At 46.6% G+C, this 19,998-nt stretch overlaps 1 protein-coding gene across 4 annotated transcripts in view; it reads right to left on the bottom strand.

The window, feature by feature from the left end:
* HERC2 (HECT and RLD domain containing E3 ubiquitin protein ligase 2) overlaps positions 1-19,998 on the bottom strand; it is a 2,956,340-nt gene that overhangs the window by 1,026,864 nt on the left and 1,909,478 nt on the right. For all 4 annotated transcript variants that reach the window (XM_069636605.1, XM_069636607.1, XM_069636603.1 and 1 more), the window contains exon 64: positions 8,408-8,552. In XM_069636605.1, coding sequence (XP_069492706.1) covers positions 8,408-8,552 — 145 coding nt within the window. The remainder of the gene's footprint in view (positions 1-8,407; positions 8,553-19,998) is intronic.

Here is a 19,998-nt window from a genome sequence, read left to right on the forward strand (position 1 = left end):
AGACATAACTGAACACAAGATCACATTTGTTGGTGAGTATTCGAAATGTATTACATGGTATCAGCCAACACGTGTTTCGACCCAATCGGGTCTTCCTCAGGGCTGATGCATGTTCAAACTACATCAAATAGTGGGTGTGTATACACAAGTAGATAATGCAAATACATGAAACAACGCGTTGATTTGTGCAACCAAATCCCAATCCAAAACAGGATGTGAATTATAAGACCATTTTTAAACATCAAAAGAGGGTGAACAGGCATGCTAAAAAAAAAAAAATCAAAATTAACATTGCAAAGCATTGAGAAAGAACATTGTAAAGAAACAAAAAATGTTCTTAACGTTTGCAGAGATGCCCCACATGGTGAACCAAGAATAAAGAAGGGGGGTGGAATATAACAAGATAAAAAATGAGAATTTTTTTTTTAACATGCATCAGCCCTGAGGAAGACCCGATTGGGTCTAAACACAGGTTGACGGATACCCTGTAATACATTTCCAATACTCACCAACAACCATGATCTTGTGTTCAGTTATATGTCTGGTGCAGGTTGAGAGTAATTAACACACTTTGTCTTGCCTTTTTGTGATTGGCTGCATGGCTTGAGGCCAAGCCTCATTCACAAGGGTATTTACGTTCTGCCCTGCCATTAACTCGCGCCTTTGCTGCTTTACATTGCTGTGACTTGTAGGTAACATGTCCGCCGACCTGATAGAGGAGTTTCCCACCGATTGCTGCTATTTTTAAAGCCCTCCCTTGGCAATACTTGATAAGTCCAGTGGCTAGGCATTATCCCGGTTTGGGTTTTTGATATCTTGGGACACTTGTGGTGACTCCCCATATCAGCTGGGTTGAGCTCTCCACTTTGGGACCGTTTCTGGGCTTGTTTACCGGTGAATACCACGGTTTACTGCCATGATCTTCTGCTTGGATGTGGGGTACTGTGGATGTCTAGAGAATAGCTGCAAGTTTGCTTTTGTGCTGGATCATCAGTCTGGGCAGTCTAATGATGCCAAAAGCCATTGTCCTCATCCTGAGACCGTTTGCTGCTGTGCTGCTGTCTTTTAGTTTGCCCTGCTGCTGGGAGCCACCTGTTCGGGCTCCCTGTTCTCCTGGGAGACTCCCTTGCTGGATCTTTCACTGCTGGCTTGAAAATAGAGACCCTGGGAGGAGCTTCCGCTTCTGCTCTGTGCTACTGTGGCTTTCGTTGGCTGAGGGTTAAAGTCCTAGAGAGGCTAATCCTACAAACCGCACCTGTGGATTAGCGTTGTCTACTTACCAGGTTGTCTTGGGTTCCTGGAATTCTTTCTGCAGAAACTGCTGTTGCGAGTACTTACCTTGGGGTCCTAAGAGGGTTGATTGTACCGGATATTCCCTCCTGACGGTTCCCCTGGTCTGTAGTAGTGATTCCTGCAAAGTGAGTCCTAGTCGCAGTTCCCCATAGACTTGCATTGGGGAGTCCTGTTCTACAACTGCTTATCTGGGGTCGCCCTTCTGACCTTTGGAACACTTCCTTGGTGTCTGCAGTGGCTTTTCCTGGGGTGGATTGTTGCAGCATCTGCACCTGTGGGGTAGAAAGGTATTTAGATCCTTCACCTTGGATAGGCTATTAACTTATCTCCCTTGGAATTTTGAACGTCACTGGAACTCTTCTTAAAGTGTTTCTGGGGTATTTACCTTCCCTAGGAAATTTCTACTGGATCCTAAGGGTTCATTGAGCTCTGGACTAACACTCACAATTGTAGTACTTAACTACGATTTCCTATTCATGTTTAGCTTTGCATTTCTGTGCTAGTAAATGTACCTAAAACACTAACTCTACTGGTAAAATTGTGTATATTTTTCAAGGAAATGTAGCAGGGAGGTAACTGTTTAAATGGTCATTGAAGCTTTTGCTAATGTTCACTGCGGTTTCATTCTTGCTGAGGCCTTTGGGTATTGTTCCAACTGGGCGATAATACTGTAATAAGGCTATTGGAGGTCTAAATTAAATAGCGTGTTGTGTTTCTGGCCTATATATTGTGCATCTTATTTTCCCTTTGAGTTAAATAGTTTTTCTCTTTTTGGTCCCAAACCCTGCCATGTGTGTTAAACACTGGCTACCAGGCCTAGGGCCTTTCACATCTACAGGGGTGGGATGCATCTTCAGGACACTGCAATTACTTGTGCAGGTTACTTGGTGCTTACTTGTTGAGCTATATAGTATCCTGGTTCTCACCAACCTAATGTTATTTTATGTTGGGTGCTGGCCCCACATATAGACATTGGGGTTGTTAAGAGTCCTTGTATAGGCATTGTTTTTATACACACACTTGGAATCTTTTTAATACTGTGTATTAATGTTTAAATTACTTATTTGAACTGCTAGTAATATAGGTGTGACTTTATTAAAGTATACATTTTTCAGCATATCATTGTGGTGCATTTTCTGGATTTATGTGTGGACTAATTGCACCTCTGTGCCGACCTACTACCCCTACCTGAAAGTTAAGTCTTGACGCTCTGCCCACACTGCCCACGTGAGAGGTTTGGCTTCCTTTTCTTGTCAGGTGTTTTAGCCTTCCTCCTACAGTTCGCTGTAGCATCCAAAAATTGCCTAAACAGTGATCACCTATTGCCACTTCAAAGAAATGGTGGAAATCGACCCTTGGGGCAGAAACACAAACTGGTCCTGCTAGGCCCCCCCTGTGTTGGAGAGCTACAACTGCTGGGGGATACATCTTGTTTTGTAAATCAATCAGCGGAGTCCCAAGGATCAGCTCCAGACGTTGACTGATGCAGCGAGAGACTCCAAGAAGATACTCGTCAGCCCAACGAATGGTTCCGGGAGGCTTCCGAAGGTTTACAAATGCAAGGTCCTCAAGCAGGGGTCGAGATTGATTGTTCCCATTGGTCCAGGTCTCGAAGCACAGATGAAGGCCTTCTGGAGATCAGCAAAGTAGCAGGGCTTTTTCGGGATGGCTGAAGAAAGCAATGTTGTCTAGGTTCCAGCAACGAGTTCTGGGTCTTCAACAGGATGCTCCCCTTTGTAGCCTTCTTGGCTCCAACAGCAATCTGCTAAAAGGCTGCAGGAATGCTACCTTTATCCTGGATTCCAGCTGGAGTCACGCCCGAGCCCAGAAGGCCAAAAGATTAGATGGTCAAAAGACAGGCAAAACGTTGATGCTACTCTTTTTGACATTAAGAGGTAAAACACAAAAGTACACGAGACAATGAAAGTGAAAACGGTACAAAAGGATCTGCTGCCATCAGCCCATCCTGAAAACACCATGCAAATAACCAAAAAGTTAAGAATAACACAGTTACAGGGAAAGTGTCTCTACTGCACTTCACAGTTAGGTGAAGTATGCAGAGAAAAGCAAACATAATTTTATAATGGCGAACAGAGACCTCCTGCACTGATGGTCATAGGTACTGATCAGTGCACACAAAATAGATAAGGTTAGCAAGGCTTTACTTGCCTCCAAAAGTCAGAACAGGTTACAGACAATAGCAAAAATGTGCAATGTCCCCTTGAAGTCTATGGAGGATAAGCAGCACAACAAGACAAATGTTCCCAGCATCCACTTTCCCTTTGTGTCAAAGGAAACTAAATGTGCGCTTGCTTGGCCATGACCTCTGATTGCACTGGCATCCAGAACAGCAGTTTATCAGAATCAGATCTGGCTGGTAAATGGTATCTGGAACTCCTGACTGGACTCGATCTGAGTGAATGCCGAAAAAAGAAGACCACTAAAGTATGCATGTGGCAGCTGTAAGGAAGACATGGCATCAAACAGTGAAGACGGACACAAGTGATCACAGTTCAAAGGTGTTTAATGAACTTCAATGAGTTGGTAAAACATCTATCTAAACCTAAATCTACGGATGGGAGCAAGCTATGACCATCAAATAATAATAACACCATCCTAGCGGAGTTAGTCAAAATAAAAGTGCCTATATTAATAAACCTATTGCCAATCCTTACTTCTAAATACAAAATGGTGTGGGTTAACAATGTACACAAAAGAAAAGTGTTCAAGAAATAATATGTCAGGATAGTTGAGCAGTTGGCTTCCCTCCCCCCACATTTTCAGCACGGGACAAGGTGGCACGTGCGGGCTTCGCACACTCTAGCATCTTGGCCACAAGGTAACAGTTCAACACATAGGCATCAGGGCCTTCAGCCAAAGTCTCTCGCATTGACAGTCTCTCAATGCAGAGGGTCTGATGCAGCAAACAGAACACATTTCCTTTCCTTTGTCAAGATTACACTTTCGCAAGTTCAAGATTTGTCTCCCGCATTTGGGCTCAGACCATGGGTCACCCTTGTCCGGGCTCAGATGCCCTTTTAATATCAGAATCAAAGACTTTGAATGTGCGATGGGTTTTGCTGAAACTGTCGCAGGACCACTTCAATTCACCTCACACAATTTACACTTCACACTGCTTTTCTGCTTTTGTTTCCTTTCGTCAAGATACCGTACGGAGACCTTCGATTGAGTGCATTCACAGTACCAGACCACTCTGTCAGCGGTATTGTATATTTTCTTCTAATGTTCAAATATTCACCAGCAATTAAGCTTCACTCGCGTCTTTCATCACGCGCGTTTAACAATGTTCCTTCCACCGCTCATGTTACAATGTTGCCGCTTGCAACCTTGACTTCAACACAGACTGGTCTCCCCAACCCAACAGCTGTGTTCTCCGTTGCTTCTTTTTTCTTGGAGCCAAGGATGATAACACAGCATCTGCTGCTCCACCCCGCCTTGGTCAGTTACATGGGAGGACCATCGATATCTTTGACACAAGACAGGATTCTTTAGCCTTGTTTCCGGCTCTTACATTTTCTTGAAAGTTTCTTGAAAGTAACGGCTTCCTGTCAATGAGGTCAAGGCTGTTAACCCTCTCACAAATCTCTAGTGCCTGGCCGTCTTTCTGCCCTCGTTCAACTGCCAACTTGAAACTGCTGTACCTTTGTGTGTTTTGCCTCGCTGAGAGTGTGCTCTGCCTTTTATTTGTACGGGGAAGTGTAATGAAGTAAGGTGTGAGTGATTGTCCATAATTGCCTGACCATAGTATTGGGACAGGTCATGTACACAGCTCGGGTGGGAGTCTGTTTTCTCCCAAAGCGTGGTTAGAGATAGTGTTTGTACGGGAAAAGGAGGTTGGGGGAGGGTGTGGGGGGGTGGTTGAGTTTCTAAATATCCCATTGGGTAAGATGGGATAAAGTTGTTACATGGAAGAGATGGATACTGTGTCTCACCATTCGGTGTCCCAACTCCCACTCCCTGAGGACCCCTCACCCAGGTGATCCTACCGCACTGGTCCACCCCCAGGGTTTGGATCCAAAGGCGATGGCTGTGCCCTGGCCACCTGCAAGAGAGATCTGTGGGGACTAACGGGTGTGACACCTTCGGGGTTCTCACACAGCACACAAGTAATTGGGAGGCCACCAACATTTTGAAAGGATTTTTTCTCATTGGACGCAGAGCTTACACTTGTCTCGCAAGTTTTCTATATAACCTGGGAGCCTGCATCCTAAACTCATCTAACCCTGGAATGATTCCAAGAACACAAGTAGATGCCAACCGGAAGAAGCCTGTGAGAAAGCCAAGCTTCTGCATACTGCCAAGACCATCTGACAGCAGAACTATTTCAGTGTCTAATGACTGGACTTCAAGATCAGAGGAAACTGAGAAACCAGGCCCGCCCTCCCCTTAAACTGGCAGGCACAGCTGGATTGCAAGCCTCAAGCGCTCATGTTTCCAGATGTGGTGGCCAAGATAAGGCCCCTTCCCAAGTCGCTCTCCCCCCCCCACCCTCAGCCAGCCTCAGTTTGCAGCAAATAAGGAGATCAGCCACACACTGGTGGTAAATCAAGCTTCTTGCATTATTCAGCAAACAAACAGCATTCAGAGTGATAAGCTGGTCAGCAGGGAACACAGCAGGACAAGTGTTCAGGCAGTCAGCACATGGAGCTCTCCAGGGCCCACCCCTAGAGTTCCAGTTATATAGCATATCACAGGCAAACACCAATATCTTATAGCACTTTCACAATGGGGGGTGTACTTGGCACAATATTACAGACATTTGATAAAAACTGTCGACATCTCACTTGAGCCCTTGTGATGCAGCCCTGCGGGGACATTGTGTTATGGATAAGTGGCATTCACAGAAACACTGCCGTTATATTCCATATATGGGGCACATGCTATACTTGTAGAGACTAAGCGGAAGACAAGGTCTGACGTGTCCCCTAGGAAGGGGTTTGGGCCTGACCGGGGTGCTGCGTGCAGAGGGAAGATCTGAGGCCTAAATGTATGAGAGTCTAATGTAGTATACCATAGCATAGTATAACAATCCTGCATAGCATATCAATCCTACCACATCACAGAGAAATCTTGCTGTCTGTTCCTGAGCTGACTGGACATGAAAAGGCAGAGCACTGGACACCCTGTGCACTAGTACCTGAAGCTATTGTTGCAGAAACCAAAACATTATAAAGAACTAAATTTCCCAAAGTGTTGTTGGGGCTCTGCAGTCTGCATTTGACCTGAAACACATCCTTTGGACTGAACCTCCCGCTTACCATAACTAGGACATGAGCTTTGAGAAAGCTGTATCATACCACAGATTAAGTGTCTTTTTTCTGAGTCCCGCACCTTCCATAGTGGGACATATCTGCCTACTTGCTTACAGCATTCGGCTTTTGCCAACATAACCAGCGCTAGAGAATAGTATAGTGTTGCCACTCATGAACTTTGACATTTCATACTCATCACACAGTTTAGACTGCACAAGATGGGTGCTGCGTCAGTTTTATTATAGGGGAAGAGCAGTCAACTGGATTGGACCATACACTTAACACAGGCCGCATATCCAATACTGGTTCTATTCTGGACATTTTTAGAACTGCAACATCAAGACCAGCATTGCCATCAGCCCATACGTAGCCAGTCCAACCAACTATTAATTCCATTGAGAAACATTTCCGTTTGAGAGTATACCAGTCCCTATGTGCCCTTAGGGAATGCCTAGGGTAAAGGTATCCAAGGGTCCTGGCTGACCTTTGAAATTGACAGTTACCCTGACTGGCTCACGTCAAACTCTGGATACTAGAATTATCTTTTTTAAACATTGTACTTACCTGTAACCTGCAAAGCATTTTACACATTTGCACAGTAGATACATTAATATTTTATAACATCTTTTGAGCAAAAATTCCTTTACTGAATAATGTATGTGTTACACTGTATCTAACAACCACCTCTTCCCCCACTAAGAATTGTCTTTGACTGCTCTGCCAGGTTTACCACAAGGAGAGTGAAGAGGACCCAAGAGAATCCATTGTTGCTTAACTTGTAGGTTAGGTACCCTCATATCCTAAAAAGAGTAGGTAGGTTTGCAGTAGTGCCAGCATTAGTCATGCTGATGTCTGCTTCTGATTTTTGGCCAGTCAGGGTCAGCTATTACAAAGGTCTAGATGTCTCTATGCTTGGAGATGGCAATAATTATAGATGTGCCAGAATGAGATTGTCAGAATACTATAAGTATTAATCCAATTTGCACCTGTTTCAATTAGAATTGTAATTATTTCCAGAGACGGGTGATTGCTTAGTACTTTCCCTAGGTTAAGTCATTACTTCCCTTTCTGCTTGCCCCTCAGTGGCATTCATTAGCCTTCTCTGATGGTGAATGTACACAATACGATGGGAAGTTATTGTGTGCTGTAGGTAGGGCATTATGCCTCTTGGAAGTATGCCAGAAAGGCAAAATACACATTTGGTTAATGTTTAATTATATTTCTATGATTGTATGTTTTTAAAGTTTTAATGATTTGAAACAAAGTCAGACATTCTTTATTTTTTTTTTAAATCACGTTTATATACGCTTGGTGAAACAAGGGATGGCCTTTTTTGGAATGTAGGATGCCTCAACTAGTAAGGATGGTAACAGTCGGGAGGACTAAGAGTAATGCATATTATCATACTTGAACTGCCATTCTTTAGCTCTTGACTTGTTTGTTGTTTGCTTATTCAGTGTTGTAGTTCTCAATAGTTTTTGAAGAATTTAGCATTTGGGTTGGCTAAGCCACCAAAATGTAAATTTAAAATGTAAGTGCCCCTGTTCAGAATCATTAGGTTAAGTTGCTATTGAAGCTCAGGTCTAGGACACCCTTTGGTCAGAAGATGTGGAGGAGTGATCAGAGCGACTCACACAAAGTGTTGTTGAAACCGTTTTATACCGCTGACAAATATGGTGAGCATTTTAAGTGACATTCTCAGAGCGAATAAAGTTAAACATTTGAGAAAGTTTATCCTCCTGTTTGTGATCATAAAACACCAAAAGCTCATGCAGAGTTCAGAGAATGTCAAAAGGTAGGACTGCATACGTTGAGCATTACACATAATTAAAAGCCCTTACCTGTCCAGTATCAGTGACAGCAAGGCAGTGCAGCGCACCAACAGCCACATGAATTATCTTCTTCCCTCGCAGGCCTTCGACAACCTGTGGTTTGCGCACATGAACATCAGAACCATGGCCTAGTCTGAAGTAGTCCCCTTTACCCCTATAGGAAGACAAATGCACAAAAAGTACAGCTAATCAGCAGAGACACGTTTTTAAGGAAAACACCAACTACTGTTTCTTAAATTCACAGGGCCATCAGACACTGCAGACATGGCATAAAAAACAACAGGTATGTTACAGTGGTCTAAAATAAGTTCAATTAAGAAAAGATTTACTGGAAGAACAAATTACTTACTTCCGGTAATGTTCTTGCGAACGGATGTTCCTCCCACGGATTTTCTCACCTTGGATATATTCTTCCTGCGGCAAAAGATTGCATAAACTTTTGATAGCAGGGGACGCCATGTAACATTGACATCGAAGAACCTCAATGCTGTCATCGTCAAGTCCGGACGGGACGTCAGCATAAATACCCGGCACCACGTGAACTCTGACCTCAATTTCTCATTTTTTTCCCCCCGTGCTCAGCCACGTTGGGGATCATAAATTATGTGAGGTGCATTGCAGCACTGAAGGAGATGGCAACAGGAGAGAGCTCTCTAATTGAGGGATAGGTTGGGGAGGGCGAGGAGGCCTCTGCGGGAGGAACATAAATCAAAAACAACATTACCAGAGGTAATTTGTTTGTTCTTATAATGTATTGTGCCCTCTCACAGACTACTCACCTTAGATAGACTCCCACAGCAGTCAGTATCAGGAGGCGGAAGGAGCAAACATCGAAGCAGTCAGGTATGTGTTGTAGAACATTCTGCCAAAGCAGGCGTCCTGACCTGACAAGATATGCAGGCAGTAGTCTACCTACCTACCTAGCTATCTCTTATAAAGCGCCATTCGCCCAAGGGCCTCAAGGCACGCACAAGACAGACAGAAAAACACATAAAAGAAACACAAAGGAGAAAGGAGGAGAGACTGGAAAGAATGGGTGATTTAGCCTGTACATGTGTCAAAAAGGTGAGTTTTTAGACGTTTCTTGAATTGGGCGGTGGACACGCATCCTTTGAGATTATCTGGCAGTGGGTTCCAGAGACTCTGTGCTCATGCATTAAAACTTGAGCCACCGATTATTTTTTTTTTAGGAGAAATCAAGGTTGATTGAGTAAGATGCTTTTGTTAGAGTGCAATTTCCGCCTGAAGGGAATCCTCGAAATGAGAGGTAAACAGGAGCTTCTTCTGTCAAACATTTGAACACCATAATGGTGGGTTTAAACTGGACTTTTTGACTGACCAAGAACCAGTGCAATGTTATTCTGTGCGCCTCAGCCACATGGCACTGATAACACAGATATCACGTACTGCTCCATTTTGAATCATCACCTGTAACTTTTCAGGTTCACCTGGGAAGTTCCAACCAATAGTCTATTGCAGTAGTCCAATTTTGAGTTAATGATGGATGAATCTGCCATAACAAGTGGATGTAATAAGAGCAGGGGGATTTCAGGTGGGACACATGTTTTTTAAAAGACAAGCGAGAATCAAAAACTACCCAAAATGTTTTGACAGAGTCAGACACCTTAATGTTGTGACCTGCAATACAAAAGCTGTTATATGATGCATCCTTTTGATTCAATTTATGTGTGATAACTAAGAAAAGCAGCTCAGTTGTTTAAAGCCAGAGTCCATGGCCTTCCAGATCTGTATAGCTTTGAAGACTTCATTAACACTGTCTTGATCTGAACTGGATTCTCGCAGTCAGGCTGGAAGACAAAGGGCTGCAGAGTTTTGGACTCCTCCCACGCTTCCTGCCTTCGCAGACACTCGGGAGTCTGGGCAGGGAATCCACAGGATTCCTGCCGAAGATAAAATTAACACAAAGGAATCTCCCACCCTGGATGTCTGTGGAATGAACACGAAAGGACAAACGCTAAAATGACGAAAAAAGAAGCCAAAGGGCCATTTTGGTAAAATTAGCACCCATGGGTACCTTTACTGGGACTGGGCAAACATCCCGCGGTAAAGGTGGACCGAGTTAATAAAAAGCTTGACTGCCACCAGCCATTAAAGATAAGTGTGTCCTTGTTAACATAAATGTAAAATTTTAGATGTGAAGGGGGATACTCTGTATCTCCCCAGCACTCCACAGAAGGTTGGGTGAGGGGGTGTTGGTCTCATCAAATAAAACATAAAAGGGATCCAAAGATTCTTTCTACCATTGGGAACTGTAGTTTCCACAGGTTAGCCAGAGAAAGTTAAAAGGGGGCCCCTATGGTAACCATGCAAAAAAAGGCACTTACTGTCAAAATGTTGCCAAAGAGGATAACTTTTTAAAGACATTAAAAATGACACACATAAAAAGAGTAAAAGATTCTGTGAGTGTGGAAACTCACTGAGTTTTAAGGAACAATACTCCACCAGTAAGGCAAACTGCTCTGGGCTTGACACAGGTCAGGAAGATGTATAATTACTATGAAAATTTTAACTAACAGCAATGTCTGGTTTCACCTGTCACAGACAATGTGCTTAAAAGCTTTTTACCTGCCGCCTCATCCTTCTAAGGAGGAGGAAAGGCTACATAGACTTGACCAGCGAAGGTCACTGAGTTTTTACATTGCGAGAACTAACCCCTTCAGACTAGAACACCAACTCTTTTTGCGCTGAACTGACCAGAGGATGGACAAAGGAGTGAGAAAACAAACCATCCCTAGATAGATCATGTTATGCGTCTCTGACTGCTATTCTAGAGCAGGGAACAATGGGCTTCAGAGCGCATTCTGCCATGGGCGTGGGTGCTTCATCGTCACTCCAGTGAGGAGTTCGATACAGTATATTTGTCAAACTGCAATGTGGCCGACACCAGTTTTGAAAACACAACTAAAAGATTTACTCTGAATGGGAACATTATGCTGCAAGATTAAATCGTTTTATTAATTTATTTGAAAATCATTTGCACAGGTTTTTTAAAAATGTTATTTTTCGAGCTATCTGAAAGTGCACGGTCTTCCGAATTCAGAATCTCGCGGAAACTTCGTGGGTATCCTGCTAGATCACCAGAGGCACGATTCAAGTCTGAAAAGTCACCTCCGGAGGCGTGGCCAGCAGCACCGCTGATGTGGCTGCTCTGCTAATGGCCTCTGTCTGAAGCCCATCTAAAAGCATGAAACAAGCGTTCCCTTTGAGGCACCGAAGCACCTCTGTGCCCTTCCATGGGTCAGAAGGTGTGAGGCACAGAATGGTCTCATCTTTAGCAACGGCAGTCTGGAATTCACCCGGAGAGCTGCAACGAAGGTCCCGAACGGGACGCAGCGCCCCTCCAAGATGGCAGAGGGTGGGAGGGGAGAGCCCGTACCTGCAACTGCCAGCCCGCCGTGATCCGCTTTACTTGAGCGGCTCCCCCACCCTCATGAGCCGACTCAAATGATCCTGCCTGTCAGCTGAGTCCCCTGCCCCCGCCCAGACCCGCCTAGCCCAGAAGTTCTACATGTGGGCACTTGGAGGTGCGACCGATGTGCGGCCCAGCGGTCAGCTGGGGAAGGGTCCCAACATACATGAGCCGAGGCAGTGAGCGGCCCCACCTCCTTCCAGCGCCCTGTTGCATCCAGCAAGGCCAGTGAAGCGCATGGCTCCCTGAACTCGGACTGGCCTGCCGGTTCCCCCACTCCGACGGCTGCGTGCACAGCGGAGAGCGAAGTTCAGCCTGCAGCTACTGCATGGCGGCTGTACCCGGAGCCATTGTCCAGCCCCCAGCACAACATGGGGTTCCTCAGAGACACATTGGGCAGACCTTGCAGCCCCATTGGGGGTATATTAACTCTGAAGCCTACGGTCCCCCCCCTCCTCCCCTGGCAAGGGCAAAACACACGGGCAACGCTCTTGGCGGCAGCCAGCTGCGCAGCAAGCTGGGGAAGAGGAGATCCATAGCTACTTGGGACAGAAACTAGGTGTCCCCAAATTGGAGGACACCTTCAAAGAGGAGCCCGAGCCCCCCACCCCCATCCACTAGCCCCAGTCAACTGCACAAGGCATCCTCGTTACCTCCAGGTGAGGAGTGGGTGGTGGTATGGTGACAACCAACCCCATGAACCCGGCTTCGCCCCGCCGCCTGTCCTCCGGCTAACTGTAAGGGTGGCATGTATAGTGTGGCAAGTTGTGGAGCGGAGGTCGTGCAGTGAATAGCCCGGATTGTTGTGGAAAGGTGGAAGCACTTCTGGATACGTATGCCCCCACTTCAAACGCCCCACAGGCGCAAGGGGTCTCATGAAATCTCCCGACCACAAGCTCTACACCCCAGAGTGCTCACAGGACTGATTACTGACATGGCTAAGCACGTAAAAGCGCAGAAAAGTGGAGACATTACCACTACGTTACCCCCGGCTGAGAAAGGGAAGAGACAGGAAACAGTGATGTCCCCACCCCTGGTATTTCCGGGTCCCATGGGACAACTAGCCACCAAACATAATATCCAGGCATTTATGCTAGATGTCAAGGCACAATTCCGCAGCTGTATGACCAAATTAACATCCAAAATTGAACATACAGACCAAAGAGTCATAGAGCTGGAGCAAAGACTGGGGGACCTGGAGGATCAATCCCGGGAACAGGTGGCCTCGCTGCTGGAAGTCTAAAATAGGTACGCACCTTGACGAACCAAAATGAGATCTTGGAGTACCAGCAGGAGGACCTGGAAAACAGGGCTCAGGGAAATAACCTCCATATCAGAGGAACCCTGTCATCTGTTCAAGACCGTGAGCTTTCCGAATACGTGAGGGAGCTATTCCAATCCCTCCTCCCACATCTGGAGAAGTCACAGCTGCAGCTTGACCGTACCCACAGACTGTGCCCCCGAAGAGGTCTAGACCTGGACAATCTGCCAGATGTCATTACCAGGGTCCATCATTTCTACACCACGAAGCAGAAGATCCTCTCGGCAGGCCGCTCCCAAGGGGAATTGACATTCCGGGTCTCCCCCTGCAGATCAAGAGCTGGCGACAGCTACGATGCAAAAGCAGAGAGCTCTTCTACCCCCGACACAGTTCCTCCGAGATCAGGCGGTTCCCCGCGGCGGTGAAAATCTCGTATAAGGTGGTTGCCCGATCGAGCGCATGCTTGGAGGATGCGGAAGAGATTCTCAAACCTTCCTCACCAGGTGAGAGGGGTGGTGGTGGTGGTTCACCCTGGGATGTTGTCACAGACACGGAAGATCCCCCACCGAAGGCAAGGCAGCCAGTGTGGTCCAAGGTCCAAAGAGGCCGAAATCTCAACAAGCTACCCTGGCACTCCTGAAGGACAGGCGCCCAGTGATTCCAGAGCGTAGCTCTCAAGTGCCGAAAAATATGGCAGATAAAAGAATCCTAAGGAACAGAACACAAGATGGCATGAAGGGCTTCACACGTCCCAAGCCTATCCCCAAGGCGGATGACATCAAGGGTCCCTTGGGGTGACATTCTTAAAGTTCTTGACAGTTGGACAGTTCGAAGTCCATGGTTAGGACTCGGTCCACAAAGTTTAAAGTTGATTGTGGGATATAAATTTAAAATCTCGGTTGGAGCTCAACCACCGCTCTCTGCAGTCATGGGATGGCAATCGTCACTCACCAGATCCCGCCTTACCCTCCCCTCACCCCCAAGAGTAACAGAAGACCCAGAAACTACCCACCAGTCTGTCTCGCTGAACGTTAGAGGCCTGAACTCTCCAATGAAAAGGGAATCTATCTTAAAGCGTTTGAAGGATTTGGAGGGGTCAGTAGCAGTCCTACAGTAGACCCTCTTCTCCCGGAAGACTTTTCCTGCCTCCGCTGCAGAGACTTTCCACTACAGTTTTTGGCTTCAGGAGGCACTAACAAAAAAGGGGCTCAGCTATCTTACTGGCGAGGGGCGTTCCCTTTGAGGAGTTGGCCACGATCAAAGACCCGTAAGGTTGATTCATTGGAATAAAGGTACTACTATTTGGCCAGCTGTACTCTCTGGTGGCCGTCTATGCACCAAACCAAGGCCTGAAGGCCCTTTTTTGAGAGCCTGTTTGCTTCTCTTCTTCCCTTTCTAGAAGGCCTAAACTTGATTGGGGGGATTTCAATGAGGTCCCCGACCCAGATAAGGACAGAACCTCTACTCCATTCCCTAAGGACTTTAGGATGGCTTGGAGTATCCTACACCTCTTTAGATCCCTGGGGGTGTTTGATACCTGGAGGTTCCTATAGCCAGAAGACAGCAAATTCACGTTCTTTTCTCAGGTTCACCATTCTTCATCCAGAATTGACTTGATCCTAGCCTACCCCCAACTATTATCCTTTACTAATGAGGTAGTTATCGCCTCAAAAGGTTCACTCAGACCATGCTCCGGTGCGTTTGCAAATCAGGACCTGGAACCCGGCCCCGGGGCCCAGACCACAGTGGCGGTTATACAACCCAATTTTGAACAATTTGGCCTTACGAGATGAGGTAGCCACAGCTATCAAACACTATTTCCGAGAGAATTCCACAGAACTCACTTCCCCGGCGATTACCTGGGACGCCATGAAGGCGGTCATTAGGGGTACCCTGATCTCACACTACGCAGCCTATCACAGACGAAAGAAACAGGCGAGGGAATGCTTGGAACAGGAAATATCGGCGCTCGAGAGCAAATACAAACAGGGTTGGTCACCCAAATCTCATTCCGCCTTTCGCCTTGCCCGGAACAAACTGGAGGCTCTTTACGCTGAGGAGAAGGTACGCTCCCTAACAGCGGTGAAACAAGGCTATTATACAAAAAGCAACAAGGTCAACCAACTTCTCACCAGAAAACTGGCACAAGTAACAAAGCACAACCTTATCATAGGCCTCAATGTTTTGTTTTGCGCAATTCAGTGTTACATTTTGTAGTTTATTTTGTGCCAGAACCAGGGATCTATTGTCCTCAGCTGAATTTGTGTTTGTGTAAAGTGTTTCAGTTCTCTGCACTTCAGTTTCAGCATCCTGCACATCTTTCCTATGTGCTTTCTCATGTGCCGCTGTCCACCCAAGGATTTCACCTCTCAGAACTGCCTTGTACGCATCCCATAGCACCATATTGTCCTCTATCAAGCCCTGATTCAACTCGAAGTATGAGGATGTGGCCTTTTGGATTTTCTCCACCAGGTCCAGGAAGCCCAGGTACTAGCTGTTTAGCCGCCAGGTTGGTGGGGGCTGGGATCGTTCTGTTTCAAGAAGTATCAATAGTGGGGAGTGGTCCGATATACCTCAGGGGAGCAGCGTTGCCTCCGTTGCCTTATGTACGTTTTCAGCAGCGATTGAAGAAATAGTCCAACCTGGATAGTGACGCATGTGCACCGGAGTGGAACAAGTATTGACGCTCTATAGGGTGTATGTCGCGCCATACATCCCTCAGCCCTAGCGCTGATGAAAAGGCGGCTAGTTTGGTGGGTATTGCCGGGTTTCTACCCCTTACATGTGTGCGGTCTACATTCATTACCTCGTTGAAGTCCCCTCCTATTATCAGGTTGTCTGCTACATTATTAGCTATTATGTGTGTAATATCTTCCAGCAAGGCGGACAAGAGTAAACCACTAGTATGGCAATGGTGAATCCATACTCCCTTCGAACCCAAGGAGAATCCTGCGTGTACCGGTGTACGGTAGTTAGTTCTCTTGAAAAAGTGGCATGTTGCGCCTGCCAGATGAGTTTCTGTGAGGAGCGCTATGTCTGGATTATGGCCGTTCACATTCCACGTTAGGGGCCGTAGTTATTGTAAGGCCCAGTCTGAGTCATTGTGTGACTTATAAGTGTTAGGAAGAATTCTCTGTTTAGGCTGAATTTCCTAACCTAGTGAGTCCCCCAGCAGCTTTGCTGGATTTTTGGGGTTTATTTTTTTCTCCTGCCAAGAGTGAGACTCTTTTACCCTCACTCTTGGACATGACTTGAGTGTTTCTGTGACTTGCTATGTGCTTATGGGCTAGGGGGTAATTTTCCCCATAGGCCATCATTGGTTTTTGAATGTGTGTTACACAGCACCCTCAGTGCAGTAGCACAGGGGTGTCCTAGAGACCCCCAAACATAGACTCCACACCCTGGGACTGACTACTGTCTCCCTGGGTCTGTAAAGTTACCATTGACTTTACTAGTCTTAACTTAGGAACTTAACCAGTACAAACCATCGTACTGTGGAAGTACTGGTAGGGGCAATTAGATTGCCCCTGGGTCTGTTGTCGAGGGGGTACTGTCCCGTCCCCCCTCGCCGAGTTCTGGCTGGTGGCAGTGGATACCACGGAAATATTCCACCAGAATATTTCCCAATGGGATTTCCCATTGTTTTTAATGCACCACTTTTTGGTGCAATGTTAAAGATACCGCCGGGTTATTTATTTAATATAAATTCACCGGTTGGGATTTTTTGCCAGAACTCGCCGCCAAAATGGCGTCTAGGTTCACTTCAGTAACCCTGAACCCGAGTCGAGCCTTTGTTCCACTTTTGGCGGGCTTCTGCACAGAAGCCCTCCAAAGTGGTGCCATTCTGTCTGGGTACCACAGGGGGTGTGGGAGGGGGTTTAGGCACCCTGGACTGAGTTGCCTTGCCAACTCATGTCGCACTCTAGTGTGATTGGCCCAAGTGGTGAGCCACCCCGCTCACCACTTAGCATGTTTGAGTGACAGCTAGGCTGTATGAATGGGGGTTTGCTGCATAAAAGCAGGGTTTTTGGGACTGGTTCTTCAGAAGTCGCCACAGGACCTAAGAAGCCGAAGATGGAGAAGCCGAGACGACCTGCCAAGACGACACCACCGGTGAAGCCCTGCAGAACCGTCTCACCACTTTTTCTGACGACCGAGGAGATCTCCCGCCGGAGAGTCGTCTTCCCTTAACTGGTGGGGACAACCAGTTGCTGCCTTCTTTTCGCCGTCCCGAAGCATCTCGTGGCCGCCTTGCCTGTGCCAAGCACCCTGGCAACCGGGATACCACTTTTTACCTCAACCGCGAAAGAGGGGTAAAAATCCTTTGTGACCGGAAAACTCCACGGCTGGTCTCTTCCCTGGTAGTACAACGATCTGCAGCTTTCCTCCACGTCGGGATCACCTCTTCCCCTGGACGACGCCGCGACTTACACCCACTACCAGGAACAACTACCACCGCTGGAGGATCCTTTCCACTTTTTAAGGTACTGTGTTCCGCCCGGCCTCCCTTGCCACCGATTGTACGGGGTAGATTTAGCCCTCGGCTCTCGAACCTGGGTAGGTCTGGGACACCCTAACTAAACTTTTCAGAACCGTAGTAAAACCTTGTTCTCTCACCTGCAAAGACTGATGACATTGTGTGATCTTGGGCACATTTTTCGCCTGGCTCCCTCTAAAGCGGGCCCCGAACTAATTCTCCTTGTTCCACCATTGACTGTCTTTGCTAACCTTATGTGAAAAGTGTTTTACCTTACTGCTCTCTTTATTTCTGCCTTTTCCCTCCCTTTTGGTAATACTTGTTGGAGTGTCATCTAACGTTAAGCGCTCACCTCTGTTTGGAAATAAGTGGGGTTAACTTAGAATTGCCCAACAAATGATTAGGGATGTACATATGAGTAATAGTAACTGTGTTTGACTTTCTTATCTTTTCTATCGTGCTAGTGTAATTTAGGAGTGTACCTTTAATAAATAAGTCTATACTTTTACACCTAGCTCTGGTCGGTGTTTGCTTGTGCTACTGTGCCTCTGTACCTATTATGTATCCTCTGTATACTGCCTAACTCTTCTTGAGGGAAGTCTGACTGCTCAGCCACAGCTACCACAGTGAATCTGTGTGGTACAGACTGCTACCAAGTGGGTTTACTGCCAACACCTGTAGACTTAAATCTTTTGCAGTGGTCCCAGAGGGAACTGCACAGGTTTCTGCCTAACAATAAGCATCTGCGTTTAGGCTGACACAGCCTCTGTGGGAGGTGTTCCTTTTACCTTTGATCTGGGGTAGCCATATATGATCTGCGTCTGGTGTAGACAATCGAGCCGTGCATACATTACCGAAAACATCCCCGATTTCCCCCTCCCCATACCCCATCCCAAACTGAAGCATCTGTCGCCCTAACATATTAAAACATAAAATTAACCAATCAATACCCTACATTCTAAACCACCAACCCTGCAAACACAGGTATATAACAATTAGTTAAATAGTGTTACCTATCCCAATCGCAAGGTAACTATAACAGGGGTTCATGCTGTCTGAGGATGCCAGCTGTTCTGAAATCAGATACATTCCAATCACTCCAACTTACGGATATTATGAAGCAACGAACAAGCCGTATTGTTACTTATCTATTTGCACAGTGTCAGCAACAGGGGTCCGTGCGGTCTGAGCCGATAGCTGTTTTGGCAATAGATTCTGTAGCAGCATTAACAGAGTCGTTGCATGGTTATGTCATGGTGCCATATCTTAGTACATCTTGTATTGCTTCACCGTCGTCATATTTGTGTCAATTGTTGTCTTCGTTCGCCATCGCCTCAGGCTCTTGTTGTGGGCGCTCAGGAGGTGCTCTCTCCGGTCGTGGTCTGTTTCTGCCATTTTCTTGGCTCCGATTCAGTCTCCAGTCGCCCTCTAGATGGTTTTCTGCCCAGCTCCATGGTTCCCTGGGGTCTGTAAAGTGTACAGTTACTCTATTGTGATATATTTTCAATTGTGCTGGGAACAAAAGCCCATATTTTATGTTAAGGGACTGTAGCTTCTTCTGGAGTGGATCGAAGGATTGTCTCGCCCTCTGAACCTCCCTGGTGAAGTCGGGGAAGAAGGCAATTCTGGATCCATTGTATGTCATGGAGACCTTGGTTCTGGCCATTTGGAGTATGGTATCCCGATGCTTATAGTTGAGGAGCTTTGCAATTACTGTACGCGGGGGAACTCCGGGGATTTGCCTGCCTGCTGGGATACGGTGAGCACGTTCCACTGAGAAAAATTTTGATAAGTCTTGGGAGCCAACAGATCAACAAGCCATTGCTCGAGAAACAGCTCCATGCTTGGGCCCTCTGACTTTTCTGGCAATACGAGAATCCGGATATTGTTCCGTCTCGCTCTGCCTTCTCCCTCCTCTACTCTTTCCTCCAGTGCTTTGAGACGCGCCAGTGCCCCTGACATTTGCTGGTTCACAGTTCTCAGACCATCCTCTATTTCAAATATGAGACCCTCACTGTCTACTGTGCAGGCTGTAAGCTTACGTAGATCGTGGCGCAGAAGTGACACCTCTCTGCCAATACCATCCATCTTTTTTCCATAGAGGTTCTTGAGTTGGCAATGGCGTTCATAACATCCTTTTAGGACTGTTGGTTTTCAACATTTCCCATTGCTTCGCCAGAGTTGGTTTGCTCCTGTGTAGGAGTCTGGACTGGGGTTGTGTACTGCTCCATTTTTCTCTGCGTAGTCGCTTTCTTTGCCCTGTCTTTCCCCATGGTGGTATGGGCGATGTTGCCTCAACTGAGTACGCTCAGTGTTTCGTAAGGCTCACAGGGGGGGTTCCTGTCAGGTAAACAGCATACAGCGCTGTGTGCCGTATCGACAGGAATTGTTTACACAGGGTGGCTGACTGTTCACTGCGATCTGATCGTGCG

Source organism: Ambystoma mexicanum, chromosome 7p (genome assembly GCF_040938575.1).
Source record: "Ambystoma mexicanum isolate Mex_15411 chromosome 7p, UKY_AmexF1_1, whole genome shotgun sequence".
In the NCBI taxonomy this organism is placed as follows: Eukaryota; Metazoa; Chordata; class Amphibia; order Caudata; family Ambystomatidae; genus Ambystoma; species Ambystoma mexicanum.